This window comes from Cicer arietinum, chromosome 4, assembly GCF_000331145.2.
Source record: "Cicer arietinum cultivar CDC Frontier isolate Library 1 chromosome 4, Cicar.CDCFrontier_v2.0, whole genome shotgun sequence".
In the NCBI taxonomy this organism is placed as follows: domain Eukaryota; kingdom Viridiplantae; phylum Streptophyta; class Magnoliopsida; order Fabales; family Fabaceae; genus Cicer; species Cicer arietinum.
Window position 1 is genome coordinate 61823906 of NC_021163.2, and position 22255 is coordinate 61846160.

Sequence of the window (22255 nt, forward strand, 5' to 3'; positions counted from 1 at the left end):
CTGCTGTACGCAAGCATTGCCCTGATGTAACCTGCTTTTATTCACATCTTTTCTCATTTTGACAAGTAGGGAGCCAAATTGAGTTTGATCCTTGTCACCGTCATTTTCCCCAGCTACCGAACAACAAAAATTCCGGGCGCCCACAGGAGTGAGTTTTTTCCCATTGAAACTCTTCATTGTTTTATTATTAGATTGACCAATCCTTGAGTGATCGTATGCATGACTGCCATCTCCATCTACTTTTTTTCTCTGTCCAAGTTGTGCAGACAAAGTGTCCATGTTTGCTTCATTAGATTGGTGAGAAGTATAACTTTCAGCTCGTTGTGTGGCCGTTTGTGAAGGTAAATTAACTGGGACGATGTAGCTTCTCTCTGGGTCATTTCCCTTCAAATATATTGATTCATATTAGACATAACATAAAGTCATTCATGAACATTCTGCATAAAGCTTCAGTTATTGAGAGACTTAATTCTTAATATGGCAACGCGGCCTCTATAACCAAATGGTGAGTTCAACTGTTGGCACATAATTCTTTGTAATTCAAATTTGGATTTCGGCACATGATAAAAAAGAGCAAGCAAGTCCATTAGACTCTTGTGTCAGCGCGTATGTGATATAAAATTATTAATGCGCCTTCTTTGGTTACAACTTATTTGCATTTGGTTTTCAATATGCACGCATTTCGATATTTCATCAACACAAAAGCAACAACGAGGTAGATTGGCTCATTCAATCTCAACAATAATCCAAATACATCATCGAGCTTTTGCAAGAATTTGTACTTGACGATGAGCCAATTTGAACAAATTTCTTAATAAACATTTATAGAAAAAGAAATATTAAAAGAATCTTCAACAATAACTCCTCATGTAAGTTTAAATTAGCTTTTCATCTCAATTTTTTCAAAAACTCTTTCTTCTAACTTCTCCACAAACACCTATAAACATATTAGGACCTTTCTAAAAGTGAAGAACTATATTTGATAAACTCAAAGAAGCTAGAAGCTAATCCAAAAGCTGCTAATATCTTAACTTACACTCACATACATTAAGTAAGAAAACAACAAACTCCTAGGCACAAGATAAAAAGGCTAAGAATCCCCTAAATTGCTATAAGCGACTAGTCTTGTCTTATGCTAAAAAGCAACTAAACAAACACAGATATAATACTACCTGGTTTGTTATCCAGTGTGCGTTGTCCTAGAGAGGTTATGGTAATAAGCTTAAATCAGTTTATAAACATGCCATAAGTTGGTTTCGTAAACTCTCAAAAACAGTTGAACAAGTAGATAAACTCAAGTAAATCAATCCAAACAGATCCTAAATTTATGTGACATATTATAATTGGTAAACGACACAAACAACAACCATAGATCAACACCTAAGTTTTGTCCAAAATTAAATTAAATTTATATCATATTGAACTGTTATCCAGCCTCTTATCATTATCCTATAAAGTCAACCAAATCAAAAGGGACTTAAAAAACTACATAAAATAAAAGTGAAACAAACCACAGAGAGCCATAAACACCTATATAATAAATCCAAGACTTACCAAGGTGGAGGAAGGTGTTAGAGGGTGTGAATTAGAAGAAGAATTAGAATTGTTGTTGAATCTTTGAAATGGAACATTAAAGTGTTCATAAAGAGCCATCTTATTCCTCGGTGGTGCTCTTGGCCCTCCTTTCTCCGTTGTGTCATTGACATGGAGCCTTGGGAACATGGGCCCCACCACTACCTTCTCATCATCATCATCATCACACTTCCCTCTTTTCATTCTCCTTCTTATTCTTCTTTCTATCCAAAATCTGTAATCTTGAATAGTTGATAGTTAAATTAATACAAATAGAGAGATGAAGAAAAAGAAGTAGTAATAGTTTGCGTGAAGACAACAACAGGTCACCCACCAGCAGAAAAATATACAAGTTAGGGATTCCAGTTTAGGACTTGGAAGACAATCCTACCAAAAATTGAAACGGGAAAAAATAAATAAATAAATAAAATTTAAAATATAATTATTGTGTTGTAATTCGATCAACTCAAGACAATTCAATCTATTGTATATTGGTTGGTTCAATTTAGATTTTATCCACAAAAAAACGTATAAATGTGAATGAAACTAAATCATGTATTTTTAATCAATTTGAACATCAAATTTAATTAAAACTAAATTATATGAGTTTAGAAACACCTTTACATATATAAATATTCATATATGATATAAATATTTATAATGATTATATCATTGATCAATGCTCTATGATTTTCTTACTTTATAATTTTAAATGAGATGGTCTAGTGAAATAGATAATCTTTTGAAATAGAAAATCTTTCTACACATCTATGCAACCTTAATTCTAAGTGACTCTTACTTTGTAAATTAAATTATATTTTATTTTTGTTTATTTTTTAAAATTTGCTATTAGTATCTCAAAATTGATAAAAAAATCAACTTTAAATTATAAAAATACTAAAATTATATATTTTTTTAAATTATAACAAACAGATTCATTATCTCAATTGTGTAATACTTATAAGAGTGATATTTATTTCAACATCAAATAATTTACACATTTTAATACAATATGAAAATAGACTATTTATTTATAGTTATTAATGCAAATGTAAGAGAGGATAAAAACTAATAAAAATATCACATTGTATCCAAATTATGTATTAGACGTATAAAAATATGTCAAGATAACATTTCTCAATTTTAGTTTCTGTTTATAATAATATTTGTGTCTATATTTTTCATGTCTTCAATGTTAAATTACTATATTAGAAAATGTAGTGCATCTTTGGTATTATAATAAATTTTTAAGGTCACTTATTAGGACTCTGACAAATTTATTTTGATTCCAAACATATAGAGTACTTAAGGATGTTTATGAGTTGGGTAAAATTGATTCGGACCGATTCAAAAAAATGATTTGGGTTGGGTGAACTTGGTTTTCAAAATAAAAAGCCTATCATTTAAATTGAATATTAGATAAAATTGGAGCTGACCTGAATAAAATTAGTCGACCTCAATTTTGTTTTTATAGTTTATATTTTTTTAAACCTTAGATTTTAAAAGACTAACTCGTGATGAATCAGTAAATTTTTGTTGTTGTTATTTTAGGATCTTAGTATTTGATTATTTGATTTTTGCAAATATTTTATGTTATTTTAAGCTCCTACAATTTGGATTATTTTCATGTGTGCACGTGTTTTATTATGAAATTTATAACTTTAATATTTATTGTATGTGTGTGTCTATTTGATGTTAAAATAATAGTAAAAATATGATATATTATGTTTTTGGAAAAAAATACAATAAGATAGTTTTTTTTGTGCGAAGAATGTGATTTTATAAAAAGATTTAAAAACAAAAAGAATTTGAGTAAACTAAAACCTAATCTAACCTAAATAAAAAATAAACAGTTTGATCTAAACCAATTCAATGTTGTAAATATGATAGTTGTTTGACCCAGACTAGCCTCCTTTACACAATTTGAATACTAAATTTAATTTTGGCTAAATCCGACTCATTTCCAACCCTAATAGTAGCAAACTAAAGTGTATTTAGTTTATTTTCGACGAAAACATTCAAAAGCATACAAAAACGCCATAAACTAGAGCTTTTGACACTTAAATGCTCCGGAAGTTTTTATTCTTTGGATGGTTGTGAGACTAATCTCCACATGTCCATTCGGAGTGTATGATCCAACAAATGATAAAGTAGTAATTGAGAGAGATGCAATAATAGTTGATACTGAAATTTGAAATTGGAGATTTTCATAAAATTAGTGCGAGTAACTTTCATAAATATTAAATAGAATTTTAATTGGTTCATGCAAAAATCCATGATAGTATAAAAGTTATTTTTCTTGTTTGTATTGATATTAAAAATGATTTGAATCTATTTTGAATTATTGTAAGTTGACAAATGTTCATGGAAGAAATTAATAGAAAATCTTAATGATTTTATTCATTGTTTATTTTCTATCGTAATACTTACTTGAATTTACCGTAGAACATATTTAAATATGAAACTTGAATTAACAAATAGAATTCATGATGTATGTATTAATTATAATATAACTATGAAGAAATGATTTATTTAATATAAATGAATTATTATTTGTTAAGGAGTAAATGACTTACATGTTTGGACTCACCTTATATTTGATTATGAGAAATTTTTATGATCATGTTTTGTTAGCTTGTGTCAATGTGTATTGAGTCCATTCAATGTATTATATCTTATACTTGGATATATTGAAAAATGAATTATAATTTTAAATTGAGATGCTTATTAAATATAGTAAAAGGTAGAATGACCTAAAAGTTTGTTTATCTGATAATTGAGATGCTTATTAATTGTATGTAATACAATTTAAAAATATTAAATGACAAAAGTGTTATGGTTTGCTGATACTTGGTCGACACTATCAAGAATATATAAAAGACGTAGCTATATGGATGAATGCATATTCAAAAATTATTAAAGTTGAAAAGAATGTTGCAATTCTTTGACGAAAGAGTTGAGAAGAATGTGATATCTTTGTATATGATGTTGAAGTCATTGAAGATATCATGAGTGATGTGATACAAACTCATATGTATATAACCCAATGACGAAAGTACACTATTAGAGTGATTGAAATACTTGACAATAGATACATCACAAAGGATAAAAGTACTTGGACCAAAAGAATTAATATGGTAGGATGGTTGCAATATTAACGTAGCCAGGGCCGACCCAACACATTATAAGGTCTAAAGCGAAATTATTAGACAAGGTCTTTTAAAAAATTAATAAATAAATTATTAATATAAAATTTATTTAGTAGAATTAATAGCATTTTTAAATCTATTTTTTCTATATTTTTTTAAAAATAAAATAATATATTTCAACTGTTCTATAGCAACATCAATAACTCATGTAAAATTTTTCATCTTTTAGTTGAAGAAAAAAATACTATCACTCCAATAATTCATGTTAGCAGTATGTTCACGACTTGTCTTATGATTTCTCAATTTATAACTAATATTTCTCATGTGGCCAATGTGCTCACTTTTTGTCTCGTAATTTCTCAATTTATAATTAATATTTATCTCATCTCTACTATCTTTGTTAGCAAATTTAGTTGTAGTAAGGAGATTATTAAATAATTTGCAACAAAATATATTTTATTTAATTTATATAAGATTTTATCGGTTAATAGCAAAAATTAAGACGAATGTTTCACTATGATATTTTCCAAAAAATATCAATCAAATAAATGATGATTCTGCCAAAAATTGAAAATTAAAATTTTGGAGGCTTTTCTTGTGTATAGTAAAATATTTATTATAATATAGTATTGGGCCTTATACCTTGTAAAAACCTTGTAAAACTTAGAGTAAATTTTTTTTTGCGAGGCCTAAAGCAAGGGCTTTACGTGCCTCTCCCTTGAGCCGGCTCTGAACGTATCAAAATTAAATAACTTAATGCATCACATGATCGAGTGGTTGCAACACTTGAGTTGAATGCATTTGTTAGCCATCAAACCAATGCATATGTTAAATTATCAAAAGTTACAAATTATTTTAAAAATTGTTTTCTTTCACCAATTGGTATGAGTTTCTCCATAAATAGAGACATTTTAGAGACATAAATGAGAAGACGAATTTCATGTTACATAAGTCAAATTTATGAGTCATTTCTCCTTTTCTCTAGTGCACGAGAGTAAATGAAGAAACTTTATTATGTAAACTATCATTGATTGATATGTTTGATGTGAATGTGCAATTCACTTCAAGGATTCTAAAGTATCTTGAAGGAGATTCTCTGAATAACCCGTTTGTATTCAATATACATAGATTGATGATGACAAATCAACGTTAAAACTTAGTGGGATACACATGCTTTGGAATTTATTTGTGCAACCTTCATCATCATCAATTTCATCTTCTTGCAAAATAACCCCAACAAAAGATACAACAAAAAGAGTATCAACAACAATTAAATTTGTTCATCACTAATAGATGATTGGAAGAAAATGAAGTCAGTGTGCCAAACAATGTCAATGAGTTTCAAAATGAAATTTCTAGATCTCAAATGGTTGGACAAAGATCAACTAGACTTAATAATTGTGTAGTGCTTCTTAATGATGGTGACTTAGTGCAATTTGCTCTATTTGCATGAAGAAGAAAAAGCTATGGAAAAAAAAAACAATGGACGAAGAATTAAGAACATTAGAAAAAAATCACATAAGACACTTTTTTTAAGAATGAAACTTATGTTTTGTTGATTAAATGATACCATTATACATTAATCATGTATTAATGTATATAAATTTTTTTAATTAAATTTTACGTTTGTGCATACAAATTTTAAAAAATGAGTTTATATCAGTGTTGATTTTATAAAAATGAGTCAACATCAACATTGACCAAATGAGGGACATATTTTTGCAAAAGAAGATAAATCTAAGAGGTCAAAATTATTATTTTAAAATAGAAGGTGAAAATCGTTGGATTATAAATTTTCGAAGTTCAAAGTGTATTTTAGTATTTTGCTAATAATTACTTACATTGAACAATTTTTTTAAAATATAAATAAGTTTTACAAACTAAGTGTATACTTATGCATATAAAGTATAAAAATAAATTTATTAATATCAAAATTTAAGAAAATAATCAAATATAATTTTATTCAATATTTTATTTTTGACAATATATTATATACTCATTTTTCATTATATTTGTAACATTTATATATATTTTTGATTCATGCAAATATACTAATTTTTGCTTAAGACAAGCATCGAGTCAATAGATTGCATATTTGATGTTTGTTAGTATCATTGGAGGAAAATGAATGTAAATTTTTATATAAGTATTTAGCGAACCCTAAAATATTTCACACCTTAAATTGTGGCATTATCTCCTCACCATAAATTTCCCTTTATAAAAAAAATTAAATAATAAAAGTAAACAAAATTAATATGTTTTTAGGATAAAATAAAAATTTGATTAATACACATATTTCTTATTTATTTTATAATTAACAAAATTTTTAGTCAATAATACATTAAATATTATATCACCCTCTAGTTCTTAAATCATACTCCCTAAACTCTGAAATGTATATAGATGAAAAATTAAATTAGATTGTAATGAAATTTAAATTAAAAGTATTTTTGAGATTATTTAAAACCGTAAATCTTTCTAATTTATATATAATCATTTAAGTTTGTCAAAAAAAGGTGAAAAATAATATATAGTATTATTTAAGTTTGTCAGAAAAAATTATTGTATTTTTACCCAAACAATTATTTTGTTTGACTGTGGTATAATTATTATATTTTTTTATCTTAATAAAAAATAAATGTATTTTAATGTGGAAAGAGAGACATGAATTAATAAAAAATAAGAAATAGTATATTAAGTAATTAATAAAAAAATTAATGGACATACACTATTAATTTAAATAATTTTCTATTAACAATCAACATGATTGTTAATTGTTTATTTTATAATAATAATTATAATCGTGTAATAAGATGATAAAGTAAATAATTTTATTAATTAATCGTATTAATTAATTAATTTATTCAAACACCATAAATAGTTTTTTTTTTCAAAAAAATAATATAAGTAATGAATGACTCGATAAAGTGATAAACAATCATATTCATACATCTTGAAGAAAAATATTTCCATCATTCTTGAATGGCGGTCAAATGTGTTTATAACAAAATAAATTTCAAATATATTATATTTTAAAAGAGAAAAAAATATATAGTGTAAACTAATTTTTCAGTGATATTTAATAAAAATAAGGTAAAAAAATAATTATTTAGAGTTTTAATCCCTCAATTTTTAATAACTTATTTTCTGTTTTAAAAACATGATAGTTTTAATTAATTATTTTAATTTTTTAATTAAAAAATAACGTCACATATTTTAAACAATTTAATATATGATACAATGGTATATCACTTAAATTATAATAAAATCTTTTAATAACTTAATTTTTTTTTGATAATTTCTTATTTATATAATTGATTATAATATATAAATAATTAATCCAACTTATTATTTCTAGATGATAAAATCTTATATTATAAATATTTTTTGAAAAATAAATATATTGAATAAAAAAAGAAAAATAAATAGAGAATTTATTTTTCAATTACGAAAATCTAGTCGAAGAAAAGTGCCCGAAGTCTTGAATATTCGACGGGTAAAAAGTGCAGCCATTTCTCAATATATTGTTTGTTGGAAAATATAAAAGGGAAAGAAAGAAAGAGCGAAAGAAACTGAAAGAGAAAAGAGTGAAGAGTCATAGCAGCAACAACGAGAGTCAAGAAACCTGTGATGTGGTTCCGATCACATGGCTTCTTCTTCTTCTCCTCCTCAATCTTCTTCTCCTTCTCCTTCTCCTTCCTATATCACTCACCTTCCCATTCCTCCATCTTCTCCTTCTAACTCCAGTTACGTTTTCTCGATTCGCTCTTTTTCCGTTATATTCTCTTTCTCCATTTCTTGCTTCACGTAGTTTCCTCTTTTTCGATCTATTTTAGGGATTCGTTTTTTCTCAATTCGCTACTTCGATAGAATTCACGCGACGATTCAACGATTTATCAACTGTTCACTGATTTGATCGTTTTTATTAATATTATTATATATATTTTTGTTTTTTGATGATTGAAATTTTGAATCAGGTGAAAAGATTCTAGAAGGAGACGAACCTCGCGTTCCAATTCATGTTGTGACGAAAGCGTCTCAACTTCCTGTTGAGTTTTTGGAACCTTCTCCTCAATCCAAGATCGTCATTGGTTTTGACTGTGAGGCTGTTGACTTGTGTCGCTATGGAACTCTTTGCATAATGCAGGTTAATTTCAATTTCTCTTTCTCTCTTCTTTTTTTCGTGCTTTTGTTCTAACGTTATTTGAAACTGTGGTGCTTATTATTCAGTAATTGTTCGAAATTTCTGTGATCACAAATTTGCAATATGACGATGATAATTTTATACGGTGGCACAGAAAACGCACTGAATTTGGATGTTAAAGTTAAATGTTATAGTATGGAGTGTTTTCAATGTGTTTACTTGTGGCTTATTTGGTATTCCATTTAGTGTAAAAGTAATGATGTGCTCACAAATCATATAATTTGTATTCAGTTTATTTGTTTCAATAAGCTCTCAAAGTTTCCAGAATAGCTTGTGAATAAGATCTTAATTGATATCTCTAAAGTAGTTTATCTGTTTGGAATGGCTTATTTAAGTTTATCTATTGGCATAATGACTTGTGAGACACAAACATATAGCTTATGAAAACAACTTATGATATGTCGATAAGCTGTTTTCAGCTTATTTTCATAAGCACCTCAGGAAAGTTTATGAGAAAAATGTATAGCTTATATGAAAACAATTTGACTTTATTTTATCTTTTGTTATAGAAATAAATTTTACATAAACACTTATATTATATGATAAGTGCTTATCGCATAAACGCTTAATTAAACTATTTATCTAAATGCGTCCCTATATTAATTAAGAGCAACAGATGTGGTAGATAGTACTTCCTCAGTCCCTGAACTTTGGTTCTGTTAAACTTGGACACACATATTAAGAAATAATAAATTTAGATTGGTTTAGGCCTTTTTACCCTTCATTTATTAAGTAAAAACAAAATTCATTTAATGCATGCTTTTTGGGATTTTAAGAGTATAAAAGGAAAAACATCATTAATTACATCTTGATTTTCTAAAAGGACCAAAGTTGTGGGGCAAAAGTAAAATGCTTAAAGGGCCAAAGATCGGGGACAGAGGGAGTATATAGCAACCAATTAGTACTCTGTTGTGTTATTTTTTAATTGATAATGATTCTGTACTACGAGTATTATGTTTTCTCTTGACATAGGGTTACGTTTTATGTTTCTGCAGCTTGCATTTCCTGATGCTATATACCTGGTTGATGTAATTGAAGGGGGGGATGTGCTTATGAAAGCATGTAAGCACGCACTTGAGTCTGATTATGTCACAAAAGTGATTCATGATTGCAAACGCGACAGTGAGGTTCCTGATTTATTTGATTTATTTTTTCCCGCCTCTTTTTTGTATTTTGTTGAAGACTTAAATTTAAGAAACATTTCATGAACATTATATAAAATAAAGAAACATTTCATGGAAATTAAAAAAAAAAAGTTTGACTTAACTTGTCATCTCAGCAATTCCCAATTTCACTTATAAACATATTGTTGGTTTCTAGGCATTGTACTTTCAGTTCGGCATCAAGTTAAACAATGTGGTGGATACCCAGGTGAGCTCCTATTACTAGACAGCCTTCCCACTGTTTCCATTGATCTTCTCTCCCATTCTTTATAGCTATTGTTATGTTGGCAGAATAATCATGGAATGAGATATCATATTGCATCTCAGCTGATGGAAATTATAAAAATAACATTGAATATACTCATCATAAATCCAAATTCAATTACTTAGCTCTGGTTTGTTTTGGATCCTTTCAACGATGATATTATGATATGATTATTATTAGGATTAGGCTCCTCAAAAGTGAGCAACTCACTTTAGAGAATAAAGTGAGTAATATTACCCATTGATAATCAAATCAATGTTTGATATTATGTGCACAGGCATGACCAATCATAGGTGGCTATAATATCAACCATTTATTTATTCATGGATGCCTCATTTTGACGTGTCATCTTTCCAGCTATGCTTAATTTTCCACATTGTTTTCAAAATTATTTTATTTTTCTCCAAGCATGCTCATTTGAAACATGTTGATAGCCTAATAATTAATAAGCTTCAATTTGAGGGGAATTGTTATAACATAAACATTTTAATAATGTTTAGCATTAAGTCAAACTTAGTTATTGTGATTGCCTCTTTGATCGACAGCAATTATTATTATCTCCTTAATTATCCATACTATGAGGGACAAGTGTGCAAGTCTGTATGACAAATTAATCTCGAAGACTCTGTTTCAGCAACTTAATTACATCAATAAACTTGTACTAACTGTAAAAAAACTCATTTATCCTCTTAAAATTTTTAACGGTGAAGACATTAGCTACTACATATATAGGTTTCTATAAGCTTAAGAAATTCATTCTCAAGGAAGTTTGCTTAATCCTCTCCTCCAAGTGATCGATTTAAAAATAGGAAATCTCAAGGTAGGAGAGAGGTGAAAATTATATAACAAAATAAAAAATAATTTCCCTTATTGTGTTTTGTTCGTTATTTTTTTTCATCAGTATCACCAATGATCCTTATGTGTTATTGAGTTACTAATCATAATTCTTGTTTTGGTTTAGATTGCTTATGCGCTTATAGAAGAGCAAGAAGGACAAAAGAGATTGCCAGATGACTATATTTCACTTGTTGGTCTCCTTGCAGATCCACGTTATTGTGGTATTATATATGTCGTGGTATCCATTAATTTTTTTGTTGGTCATGGTTTCTTTATATTATTGACCATATTAATTGACCATATTATTCTAGATGTAGATGATTAGTAATTCCTGATAAATTATTTTGGGTCGATTGGTTCCTTCCTCCATATTCATTATTCACTGGGTTTGTATGTAGGCTTGTCATATGTTGAGAAGGAAGAAGTTCGTGTTCTCCTTCGACAGGTTGGTTTATAGAATGACATTTTGTTGTTGAGAAGAATAATCACTTTCCTACTCAAAAAAGTTAAAATGGTTGGTTTTATATTTTTATGCTTGATTTTATACACATATTAAAGATCTGCTTGTGATACCAAAATAAAAGAAACAGTGGAACTTCAATAATCTGTCATAGTTTTCATTTTACATATCATAACTTAATAATTTTATTCATCCACTTGCTGGCATTGATTTGTATGTTCAGGTCAGTAGGAAGAGTTTCGTTGGGTATCATAAAAGAAATATTAAATATTATGTAATCTGCACTAAACTCAATTAGCTTGTGATACTATTTCTTAATGTTTGTTAGGACCCCAAGTATTGGACTTACAGACCTTTATCTAAACAAATGATCCGCAATGCCGCTGATGACGTCCGTTTCCTTCTCTACATTTATGACCAAATGATGGCAAAATTAACTGAACGGTCTTTATGGCATCTTGCTGTTCGTGGTGCCTTGTACTGCCGATGTTTCTGTGTGAACAGTAATGATTATGCTGATTGGCCATCTCTACCTCCAATTCCAGGTCTACAAAATCTGGACGAAAATATTATGTACAAATTATATTTTCTTGTTTATACGTTACAAGACTATTTGGTCACATTATATTGCTAGTGTTATATGCTGTTAGTCCCTTAAATCTTCCTACACTTTGCACCAACTGAGTTTAGTTTGAAACTGTAAGATGCCATTCATAATAGTAATGACTCAATTTTCCTGTTGAAAATTACCTCAAAAATGGGAGTATATGCGCAGTTCCTATGTAAACATAGGGGACGCATTTGACAGGAAATATGAACTGCAACTTTCTGGTGGGGTTCAGCCGCTCGGGTTCTTTCCATTTTTTATATTGTTACTACTCTTCGAGGTTCATGCAAAATGAATTATAGTTCAGTGAAGCTTTTGTCCACTTTGTTCATTTGATTTTATTACAACTGATTACATATATTTCACTTTCTTTTTTTAGCATTTTATATTAATCTGCTATGTTGATGCATGTAGGTACCAGGAATGCTTGTTTCATTGGATAGTGCTATTCACCGTTTTAAATAATGTCTGCTTCTTTCTTGTAGATAAGCTGAAAGTTGATGGAAATGGTCCCGAGGAAGAAATTCTTTCAGTTCTTGATGTTCCACCAGGCAAGATGGGATGCATTATTGGAAAAAAAGGGGCTTCAATTTTGTCAATTAAGGAGTCTTGCAAGTAATAATTTGTTTCTCTCCTTTCCATTCCCCGGGTTTAGTAAATACACACTTTGTTTTGGTAAATTAATAACTATTGTTCCATTGTCTTGTTTTTAAATTTTTTAATTGTATTGTTTGTTCAGTGCGGAAATTCTCATTGGAGGTGCCAGGGGTCCACCTGACAAGGTTGGTACTCTACCATGTGATTTATAAGCTCCTTCTCGGCTACTTTAGTTTACTTTTTAATCTGTTCATTGGTGTTATGGTATTGATTTGTTAATATATAAATGTGTATACTTATTTTTCTCTTTGGTATATTCTATATCAATAGTCTGAATGACATATTGGCAGTGAGGTCTAGATGATGTTCAAATCTTGATATATACCTGTTTTTGCATGTCACCCTTGCAACGGATCTTGTTATGATACATTTGATTGAGACTCTCTAGGATCTCAGAAAGGCTTTTTTTTATTATCATTTTTAAAAATGCATCTGCTGTATGTCTTTCTATAACTTACATCATCTTTTAATGTGTTATTGCAGTCTTCATTTTGAATTTCTAACATAGGTTACTCGTGATAACACTGTTATTAAACTTTGTGCCTGTCTTAACTCCTAAGTGATCATGTTTTTACGTAGGTCTTCATCATAGGACCGGTGAAGCAGGTGAAGAAAGCCGAGGCTATGTTGAGGGGTAGACTATTGTATCTGTAATAGTGAAAACACTATACTTCTCTTTCAATCAAAATTTCTGCAATCAGTTTTCTGGGACTTGTCTCTGATAGTTGGAATGAGTAAGGGGATAGGAGTTGTTAATACTTGAGAGTCCTTTTCCCCACATGCATCTGCTGGGCACAAAATGAAAAATCAAATCAAATAAAAACTCAAAATTTGTCTAATCAAAACTGAATAAACTGTTTAAAGTCTCGTTGAGGCAGCTCCAATATTTGAATTGGAAGATGTGGTGCCAGTTTTGTGTCATAGCTATTTTATGCCATTTACCGTACATTTTAATGGACTTTTTTGATGCATACATGTTAAGTTAATAGAGTTGCTCAAATGGATTGTTGTCAAATCGAATAGAGAATAGGCTGTTGGTTAGCTTTTAACAAATAGCGATTCGGAATTAAAAAATATAGTTTTTTATAAGCAAATATTACTTGGTAATATATTATGTTAGTAGTTAGGATTTGAGTCCAATTTTGTTGTGTGCATGTGAAGATCTTTCTGAAAAATTACTGGATTTTATTTTAAATAATTTTGCTCGGAAATATCTATTCTTGTGTAGGAATCAACTGTTGGTTTGGTATTTTCTTTGGCATATTTTAGGCTGGACAAGTCTGCCAAGATTTCTATCACATTAAATTAATTTTGCAATAAAAATATTATTGTTTAATTGTAGTTTTGGTCAGTCTATTTTTAATAATTTGTGAAATTGGTCTCTTTATTTTAAAAGTAAATATTTTGATTTTTTTCTTATTTAAAAAAAATGATGATTTAACATATTTTAAATGGTGTATTATACAATTTAATTATATAGAACTATCTAAATGTATTAACTATTTATATATTATTAATTAAATTATAAAAAAAAAATTTATGAAGTTGAAAATTAAGTATTTAAGAAGTTTTATTGTGATTTAATAGGTGTTAATAATTTCATATTATTTTATTATATATCACGTTATTTAAAGGATGTCATTATTTTTTAATTAAAATAAAGAGTCAAAATTATCTGATTTTAAAATATGAATTGTTAAAAATATGAGACTAAAATTATAATTAAACTAAATATTATTTTGATCCTTTGCTTCCTATCAAAAAGAGAATCGGACAAACAAAGAGGAGGATGAAGGACAAAAGATAGGTGACAGACTACATGGCCGAAGACAGTCGTAATAGCTTTCTACGACAAAAAATAAGTATCCTTGAATAACTGCTTCGTCGATTTTCAATCCCTTCGATCAAACTCAGCAATGGGCAAAAAGAAATACTAGGAGCCAAAACAAACCCCTAACTCAAAGTGACATTGTTTTGGGTTTAGACCCATCTAATATTTTCAGCAAGTGTTTTGGCGATTCGCTAGAACAGAGCACTGTAAAAGGTACTTTCATTTCTTATTGACGAAACAAATCTGAGGAAAGAGGATTGAGTCTTTTGCTTTCTGGAGGTTTTGCAATGGGATGGCACCACTGCACACTAGTCATAGATTGAAGGTCAACTCAAAAGTATGGTGGTCTACTGTCTTCACTATGGTGATCGACTTCTAGTGAGAAGATTGTAATGCGACAATTGATGACTCAAAACGCCTCTCACTCTTGCCGGTGAGTAAGGCAATGTTCTCGAGTTGCCCCTGCGATTCCCACAGCACCACCAGAAGAAATTTCGTTTCGACAGAGATGGTGGCTTTCTAGAAAATTTTAGACGGAAAGGAAAGCATCCGACATCATTAAGGAATGAAAAAGAGCAAAATAAATAAAAAAGATTAAGGCTAACGGCATCTACAGATTTTATAAATCAAAGCAAGCGTCACCCGATATTTGGGCACTGCAATCTGATGGATCTTGTAATCAATCAGATGCAAAAACAACATTAAGATGCAACAGTAACATGAATTTAAAACAATAATATAGTCACAAATTCACAATAGTGAGAGAGATTTATATTAACAAAATCCACCATGCAAAACAGTCTTGATATGCCGACACAAAGAATGAGTGAAAATGTGATGGGACCAGTATACAATTAGTTAATTTTACTTTTGGAACCCACCAAATTGATAATTTTGGCTGCCAAAGTTTGAAAATATGTCATCTCCGGCTGTTGTCTGTGAAGGAGTGACACCAGACATACCAAGACCAGATCCTGAACCCATAGCTCTCCCCATATAAAATGTAGTTGGAGGGCCTTTCTCCTTTTCATCAGATCCATCACTTAATCCACCTACAATTCCAACATCTACAAGGGATACTTTTTTGGCTGCAAAAAACATAAGATAATTACATAATCTGCTAAAATAATATAAGATAATTATGAAACAAACTAATCTTTGCATAAATGTCCATGACATGTAAGTTCAGTGGTAACAGTTTGACGTTGAAACTAAATCCCCTTGAAGATATTAGTAAAATGGTCAATAGTGCTAGTTTAATAAATAAAAAATTCCCCCTTTCGCTATATTTTTTCTATTTTTTTTTTTGCATAAACAGGCAAATAAAGATAAAAATACTTTTTATAGTTTCATTTTTTCACGAGTGCGTAAGCTAAAACCCTTAAAAAAAGAAATATTTTGTTTGGATGTAATCATGGAAGAAAAGAACCATGCAACTACAGATTACTTAAAACATGCATGTACAGAATACAAAGCAGTAACTCAACACAGAACATATGCTGTGGATATGCTATCAAAAAGAAAAACTTACGAGCAGATATATTGAGATCAATCAATCCACGGCTTAGTGAATCAGCCCAAATGCCAGACTTCACCTGAAAAGCATCCTTTTTAGGTGAAACATTAGAGTTCGCTAAAGATTTACCACTCGTATTACCATGACTACCATCGGTGACAACATTAGTTGAGGGCTGTGACGATACAGAATCAGATTGAGAAGTAAAATCACCAAAAACATCAGATCCATCAAAATTATTAAGCGGAACAGAAGCGAAGGGATCAAAAGTGCTATTATTCACAGGACCAGAGTTTTCCGACTTGCTCTCAGGCTGCACAACTGGTTCAGGAATGGAAAACAAGTCAACTGTTGGTGAAACTGAAGGAATGGCTGGTTGTGAAGAAAAAAGATCCACTTCACCCTGTGCATCAACAAGAAGCACAAATGGAATTTTAGCACTGAATGAAAATGTGGAGAAAGGTTGGCAGGTAAATCCATAATTCTTTCAACAACTACCAAAGTCAACAAACATCCAAAGTTTTTTCCCACTATGTGAGACCACATGAATCCAACAACATAATATCTTGTCATGAATTAATCAATTAAGTCCAATGATTGATCATTTAATTTTAAATCTCTCTTAATGGTTTAGGCTTTAGTTTTACACGGTCTTTCCTTTATTTCAACTATTGGACCATCCTACCCTTCATCTAGTCTGCTCTTTGTATTTCTAAGAATCTTCTCCACAAATGTCCAAACTCATTATCCTCTCATGAATAATTTATGATCACAATTTAATAAGCTGAATATTTTTTCTCATGCAATTAATACACTCGTGAAAATTTATACAACACCAATAGCTGCCAATGTTGTACCCTGTTCCACCTCATTGTTCTCCCTCCCAGACAATTCCAGCATGCTAAATTTTACAGTTTATTGGAGTTTCAGTCTCAAAACATTAGTTCAGTTATAGTTCATCATAAAGAATAGACCAATAATATTTACATCAGTGGAGTAGAATGTATTGTAGTCAAACAATCCTATTCAATATTGGCAACATCCACACTTTTGGAGCACCAATGAATGTGAAAAGTGGAGGTTAGCAACTACTTAATAATGGAGATTCATGTAATTAAACAGGTGAGTAGTTGGTAGTTGACTTGAAAACAAAAAAAACTGCAACACTAAATTATTGATAATGAAGTCCAACCTGTGGTTGAGAACTAGCTCCTTTGTCCACATGTGGTGATGCTGATACAAATGCCGCATCTGCAAAGAGATCAACCTCTGACGCATTATTAGTTGCTGCCTTTTCTACAGAAACAGATGTCGGAGCATCCATGAGATCACCAATCAAATCTTGTCCAAAGAGATCAACCTGGTTTGAGCTTCCAGCTGAAGTCTCTGTTGAAAAACATATGATACAGTTTAAAAGGTAAACATCCTGCCACCAAATACACAATCAATTGCTCAATTTGATTTTTTTTCCATTTTTTTATGGTGGTCCTGGGGTTGTAAAACATACGGACAATACATTGAGTTGGGAAAGCTTGTGTGTGAAAATTGCAAGTGCATCACACATAAAACTGTAAAATGAACACCACAGTAATTTATGCTCAACTTAAAAAGAATAGCTCAATATTTCTCTTAAATGAATTGAATCAACAACTACAGTGTTAGTGTTAAAAACTTTGTTCAGAATACTTACTAGTAGACGTTCCTCTCGGATCAAAATCATCAAAGTCATCCTCAGTATTGTTTGCAGGTACACTTGAACTTTGAGAAGGAACTGAACTTGCATTAGCAGATGACTTTGATACTCTAGATGATGTTTTCTCCTGACTTTTGCTGCAAGGCATACATTCCAGAATAAGAATATCGGTAACAGAATAGAATCACTGCAGTATGGAGAGGCGGAAGTATGGGCCTTTCTGTGAATAAAAACCAAAGCAAGTGCAAGTAAACTGACAAATTGAGATAAGCATCTCAACCACTAGCCAAATTCCTACCTCATGTTTTCAAAAGTCAAAATATGCTTGTTGAATTAGGCAATGACGGTCAAGGATCAAAGGTTTGAGTCTGGACATGTGTCCTGTGATGAGCATGTAGTATGTATCATGCACAAGTAGCCTGTCTTTGACTAGTTACAAACTTATTTCAGCTTTTATGTAACTTTTATATCAATTAGAAATCTGTTATGGCCTTATGGGTACTTCCCAACATTTTAATTGTAATAGATGTATAAGATGCATTTTTTTCTCAAGGATATGAATCCATAAAACTTATTAGAAAATAAAAAAAGAACAAATTACAATTAGTGCCCTGCTTATGTCAATATTATTCAAAGAAATGTTTTTAAGTTAAACTCTAATTATGGCGAAATTTAATATTTTTTTGAGGATATTCCCAGAGTTGAATGTGCAGACGAGACTGCATGTCCATATGGTTAATGAACAAGTTATTATTTAGTAAAAACATTCAATCAGACCAACTACTGTGCAAAAAAAGGTAAAATACTAAAAGCATGTTTGTCAAACAATAACAAATCCCTGATTCCTTAGTAAAAAGACTTCACTAATTTTAAAAAGTTGGGGAACAAGTTGACATACAGTAACTAATGTGGCGCATCAGAAAACAAGGTACATGACAATACATGCACTATAACTAAATATATTAAGGACTGCTAAAGTAGTTACTAGATACTCCAGATTCAAACTTTCCAAGGATTGTGCTTAGCCATACAATCCAACTATAGTATGGAACTACTGAACAAGCATAAAATACATTTACCATTATTTAAAGACCATAATAGTGGTTAGACATGCCCTACCTGACAGACCGTGCAGAACCCTTCTTGAAGGAATTCTCTCGATCGCTACTTGAGACACCAGGGCGTGATTTTGCAGAGTAATCTTTGTCTACTTTTCCTTCATCATAGCGCCCCTTGTCTCCATAGCTATCACTAAACCTATCACCACTTGAACCAAAACCTCCATATTTATTACTGCTTTGTGAACTGCCGCTACTAAATGAGGTTGTTCCAGATTTGTATGTGATTCCACTAGATGAAACTCCAACATACCTAAATTAAGCACCCCAAAAGAAAAAAAAATAATTATTTGTTGAGAACATAATAGTAGCTTAGTTTACCTAATCATTCTGGGATTGAAATATTGACATGTTTGACCTACTTGTCACGGTTTGCAGCAGCTTTATTTCTGATTTCATGAATCTTTTCTCTATCATTCAAAAGGTTCACAATGTTTTCTGCCTTCTTCCTTACATTGAGCCCCACATCCTTCCCGCTAGGCTCAACATACTCAAAACTAGAGAGTGCCTTTACCAATCAAAGTAAATGATGTTTATGTAAGACAATGCTCTTACGTTTTGTTTTATTTGTCAGCAATGTTGAGAATTGCAAGAAAAACTAGCTAAATACAAGAGAATGGCCCTTACAGAGATCTGAAAAGTATGTTCTATAATGTCATCAACTGCACGTTCAGAACCATGTGATACCAAATACTCTATAACAGCTAATGCCTGACATCAAATAGAAAAAAGAAAAAAAAAAGGGTGAGTTGATGTATCAACATAGAAAATGCAGCAACAGAAAAAACCTTCTCCTTGTACCTTCAAATTTTAAGCAATAACATGGTTATTAAGATATTGTTACCTTGTATACGTATCGCCAATCCTTTCCAGTTTCACTCAATCTTGTCCAAAGAACATTCATAACCAGCTGACATTCAGTACTGGAAGATACAGAAGATGCAATCAACTAACTTACATCAGAAATTTTCTCTATGAAGACCAAAAGAAATTAAAGAGCAATATAACAGGAAAATCAGGAGGTAGTGATTTACAATTTTTTGGTAGCCTGTGCAATCTCTGCCAGCACAGTACCATGAGGACCCCAAGGTTCATCATCAGTTGCATCCAACACCTAAATTAAAAATAATGGCAGAAAAAATCAACAAAACAATACCACTGGGTCGCAGATTGTGAGGCATTAGCATGGGCTGCATGGCAATCAATCCACATTTTTATTCTTCATTCATCCATTCATTTAGTTATAAATATGCAAAATTGTTAAAGTAAAAGAAAATAAAATCTTCAAAACAATTTGACATTCTGAATAAATAGAAGAGGAGACTTGGCTCAATGATTGAAGTTGCTTCCATGTGAATTATTGCAAATGTAAGGTAAGGTTTCCTAGAATAGATCCACAACAATTCCTCCCTTATTTAGGGGAAAGTTATTTTCTTCGTTAAATTAAACATAAACAAATTACAACAGCAAACAAAAAACATAATAAAGTGTTCAATCCCCTTGATTAAGCAGTACTGATATAGTTTGAAATTTCAACTTACATGCATTCTACAGTCTACATTTGCAGAGAAGGAATCAAGCAGAAAGCATAAAATGTGATCTCAAACCGAACAAAGGTTCTTCAAGCAATTAAGCAAGCATCAACAATAAAAAAAGTACATTCCATTCAAACCGATTCAAAGGTTCTCAGACACATTCGATTCAAATCGATTTCATATAAACACAACAATCCTTATTGAGAAAAATATGATAATCAATTGATACAATTCTTGTACTCTAACAATGGAAATTAAAATCAAAATATCAGAATTTCTAAGAAACAAAAAATAATCATAGAATTATCAACAGAAATCTCGCAAATAATAACAACAATTAGAATTTCACCTTCTGTTCGATTTCGGGAACCTTAAGCACCTTCAGATTCACCTCTCGCTTTCTGTTTTCACGAAAGCAATCAAATAATCACAAATGATGAAATATATATTGAATTTGATCATTTTAAAAAAAAAATGAAAAAATTGAATGCAAAAAGATAAAGGAGAAAAAGCTGACATTTCTCGAACGGTTTGATCGAAAACTTTCATGAAATCCATAGTGAATATGCGAAAGGAGAGGTTGTAGATCTGATCTGAAGGGAAAGGTTATGAAGTTGTAGTGTTGTTAATTGAAACAAATTCGATGGAATTTTGTTGCAGTACCAACGAAACGTTATATCATTTTTTTTTTTGTTAATTCAGTTTATAAAAATAATTTTCAAATTGTAATTTTGATTTTAAAGTTGAGTGATTCAAAAAGTTCGGATAATTATTTTAGTTATAATTTGAACTTATTATTTTTTTCTTGAATAATTTGTCTCTAATTAAAATTGATTAACTGCTTGCATTGAACTTCATTAATTCTAAACCACCGGATGCAAGAGTATTGCAACAATTTTTTGTTTTTTTTTTAATTTGATAGATAGTACAAAATTTTATCTAAATAATAAAAATAATATTGTGTGTTATGTAACCAGTTTGAAATTGCACAAAAAAACAAAGTTGCATAAGAAAAATTAAAGATTTATTTGTTTAAGATTTTTTTTAAATGATTTTCACAGTATTTTATCTTTTTGTTATAATATTTATAAAAATAAACAATTTTAAAATTTCAAGTAAAAAATTGATTTAAATAGTTTATTTTAGAATATCATTTTAAATATTTTAACTATTTATTATCACCTTTTTTTAATAATAAAAATTCAAAAAATAATTAAAATTAAAATATATTTTTAGAAATTCTTCGTAAAAATTAATTTTTAAATATATTTTTTCAAGAAGTGTGACCATTATGATGTTAAAATATCTATAATGAATATTTAAATTACCAAATGTTATTTTCTTTAAATTAATAAGAAATGAGTCTAAAACAAGTTATATTATTTTTAAGTAAACTTTCATAAAAGTTATTTTTAAAACATAAAGTCAAAATCACTTTTTAAAATGCATATAGTTGATAGGTTTTTTTGACAACTCTATTCACAATATATCTAGTTTGCAATGTTTACAAAACTGCATGGAAGAAACTCACCAGCTCTCACTTGCCCACTCGTGTTTTCACAAAAATATCAATGATTCTATGAAATTTCTCACACTTGCTTCCTCAACAAGCTACATCAGTTTTTATAGGTTACTCTAATTTCAAAGT

General features: G+C 29.9%; 3 protein-coding genes across 3 annotated transcripts; 1 reads left to right on the plus strand and 2 right to left on the minus strand.

The window, feature by feature from the left end:
- LOC140920129 (protein EARLY FLOWERING 3-like) lies at positions 1 to 2000 on the minus strand (the record flags this gene model as incomplete). The annotated part of the gene is made up of 2 exons (XM_073367460.1): positions 1555 to 2000; positions 1 to 384 (listed from the first exon to the last, which is right to left on the minus strand). Coding segments are annotated over exons 1-2 (606 nt in total), but the record flags the coding sequence as incomplete, so codon positions are not given.
- A 6252-nt stretch (positions 2001 to 8252) lies between these two features.
- LOC101489628 (uncharacterized) lies at positions 8253 to 13835 on the plus strand. The gene is made up of 10 exons (XM_004498873.4): positions 8253 to 8467; positions 8699 to 8868; positions 9921 to 10052; positions 10246 to 10296; positions 11315 to 11411; positions 11589 to 11635; positions 11979 to 12195; positions 12743 to 12872; positions 12997 to 13039; positions 13494 to 13835. The coding sequence occupies exons 1-10, from the start codon at positions 8368 to 8370 to the stop codon at positions 13566 to 13568; spliced, it is 1062 nt and encodes a 353-aa protein (XP_004498930.1). The 5' UTR covers positions 8253 to 8367; the 3' UTR covers positions 13569 to 13835.
- Positions 13836 to 15484: 1649 nt separating this feature from the next.
- Positions 15485 to 21299, minus strand: LOC101489955 (clathrin interactor EPSIN 1). The gene is made up of 11 exons (XM_004498874.4): positions 21125 to 21299; positions 20957 to 21008; positions 20107 to 20186; positions 19917 to 19995; positions 19700 to 19783; positions 19435 to 19580; positions 19074 to 19325; positions 17952 to 18091; positions 17454 to 17647; positions 16277 to 16664; positions 15485 to 15833 (listed from the first exon to the last, which is right to left on the minus strand). Exons 1-11 carry the CDS (start codon positions 21163 to 21165, stop codon positions 15610 to 15612), a joined length of 1680 nt encoding a protein of 559 aa, XP_004498931.1. The 5' UTR covers positions 21166 to 21299; the 3' UTR covers positions 15485 to 15609.
- Positions 21300 to 22255: the final 956 nt, after the last annotated feature.

Coding starts and splice junctions, on each gene's coding strand:
- LOC101489628 (XM_004498873.4), top strand. CDS start 8,368: ATGGCTTCTTCTTCTTCTCCTCCTCAATCTTCTTCTCCTTCTCCTTCT. Junction 8,468..8,698: donor ATCTTCTCCTTCTAACTCCA/GTTACGTTTTCT, acceptor ATTTTGAATCAG/GTGAAAAGATTCTAGAAGGA. Junction 13,040..13,493: donor CCAGGGGTCCACCTGACAAG/GTTGGTACTCTA, acceptor GTTTTTACGTAG/GTCTTCATCATAGGACCGGT.
- LOC101489955 (XM_004498874.4), bottom strand. CDS start 21,165: ATGGATTTCATGAAAGTTTTCGATCAAACCGTTCGAGAAAT. Junction 18,092..19,073: donor GGTTCTGCACGGTCTGTCAG/GTAGGGCATGTC, acceptor TATGCCTTGCAG/CAAAAGTCAGGAGAAAACAT. Junction 16,665..17,453: donor GAGCTAGTTCTCAACCACAG/GTTGGACTTCAT, acceptor GTTGATGCACAG/GGTGAAGTGGATCTTTTTTC.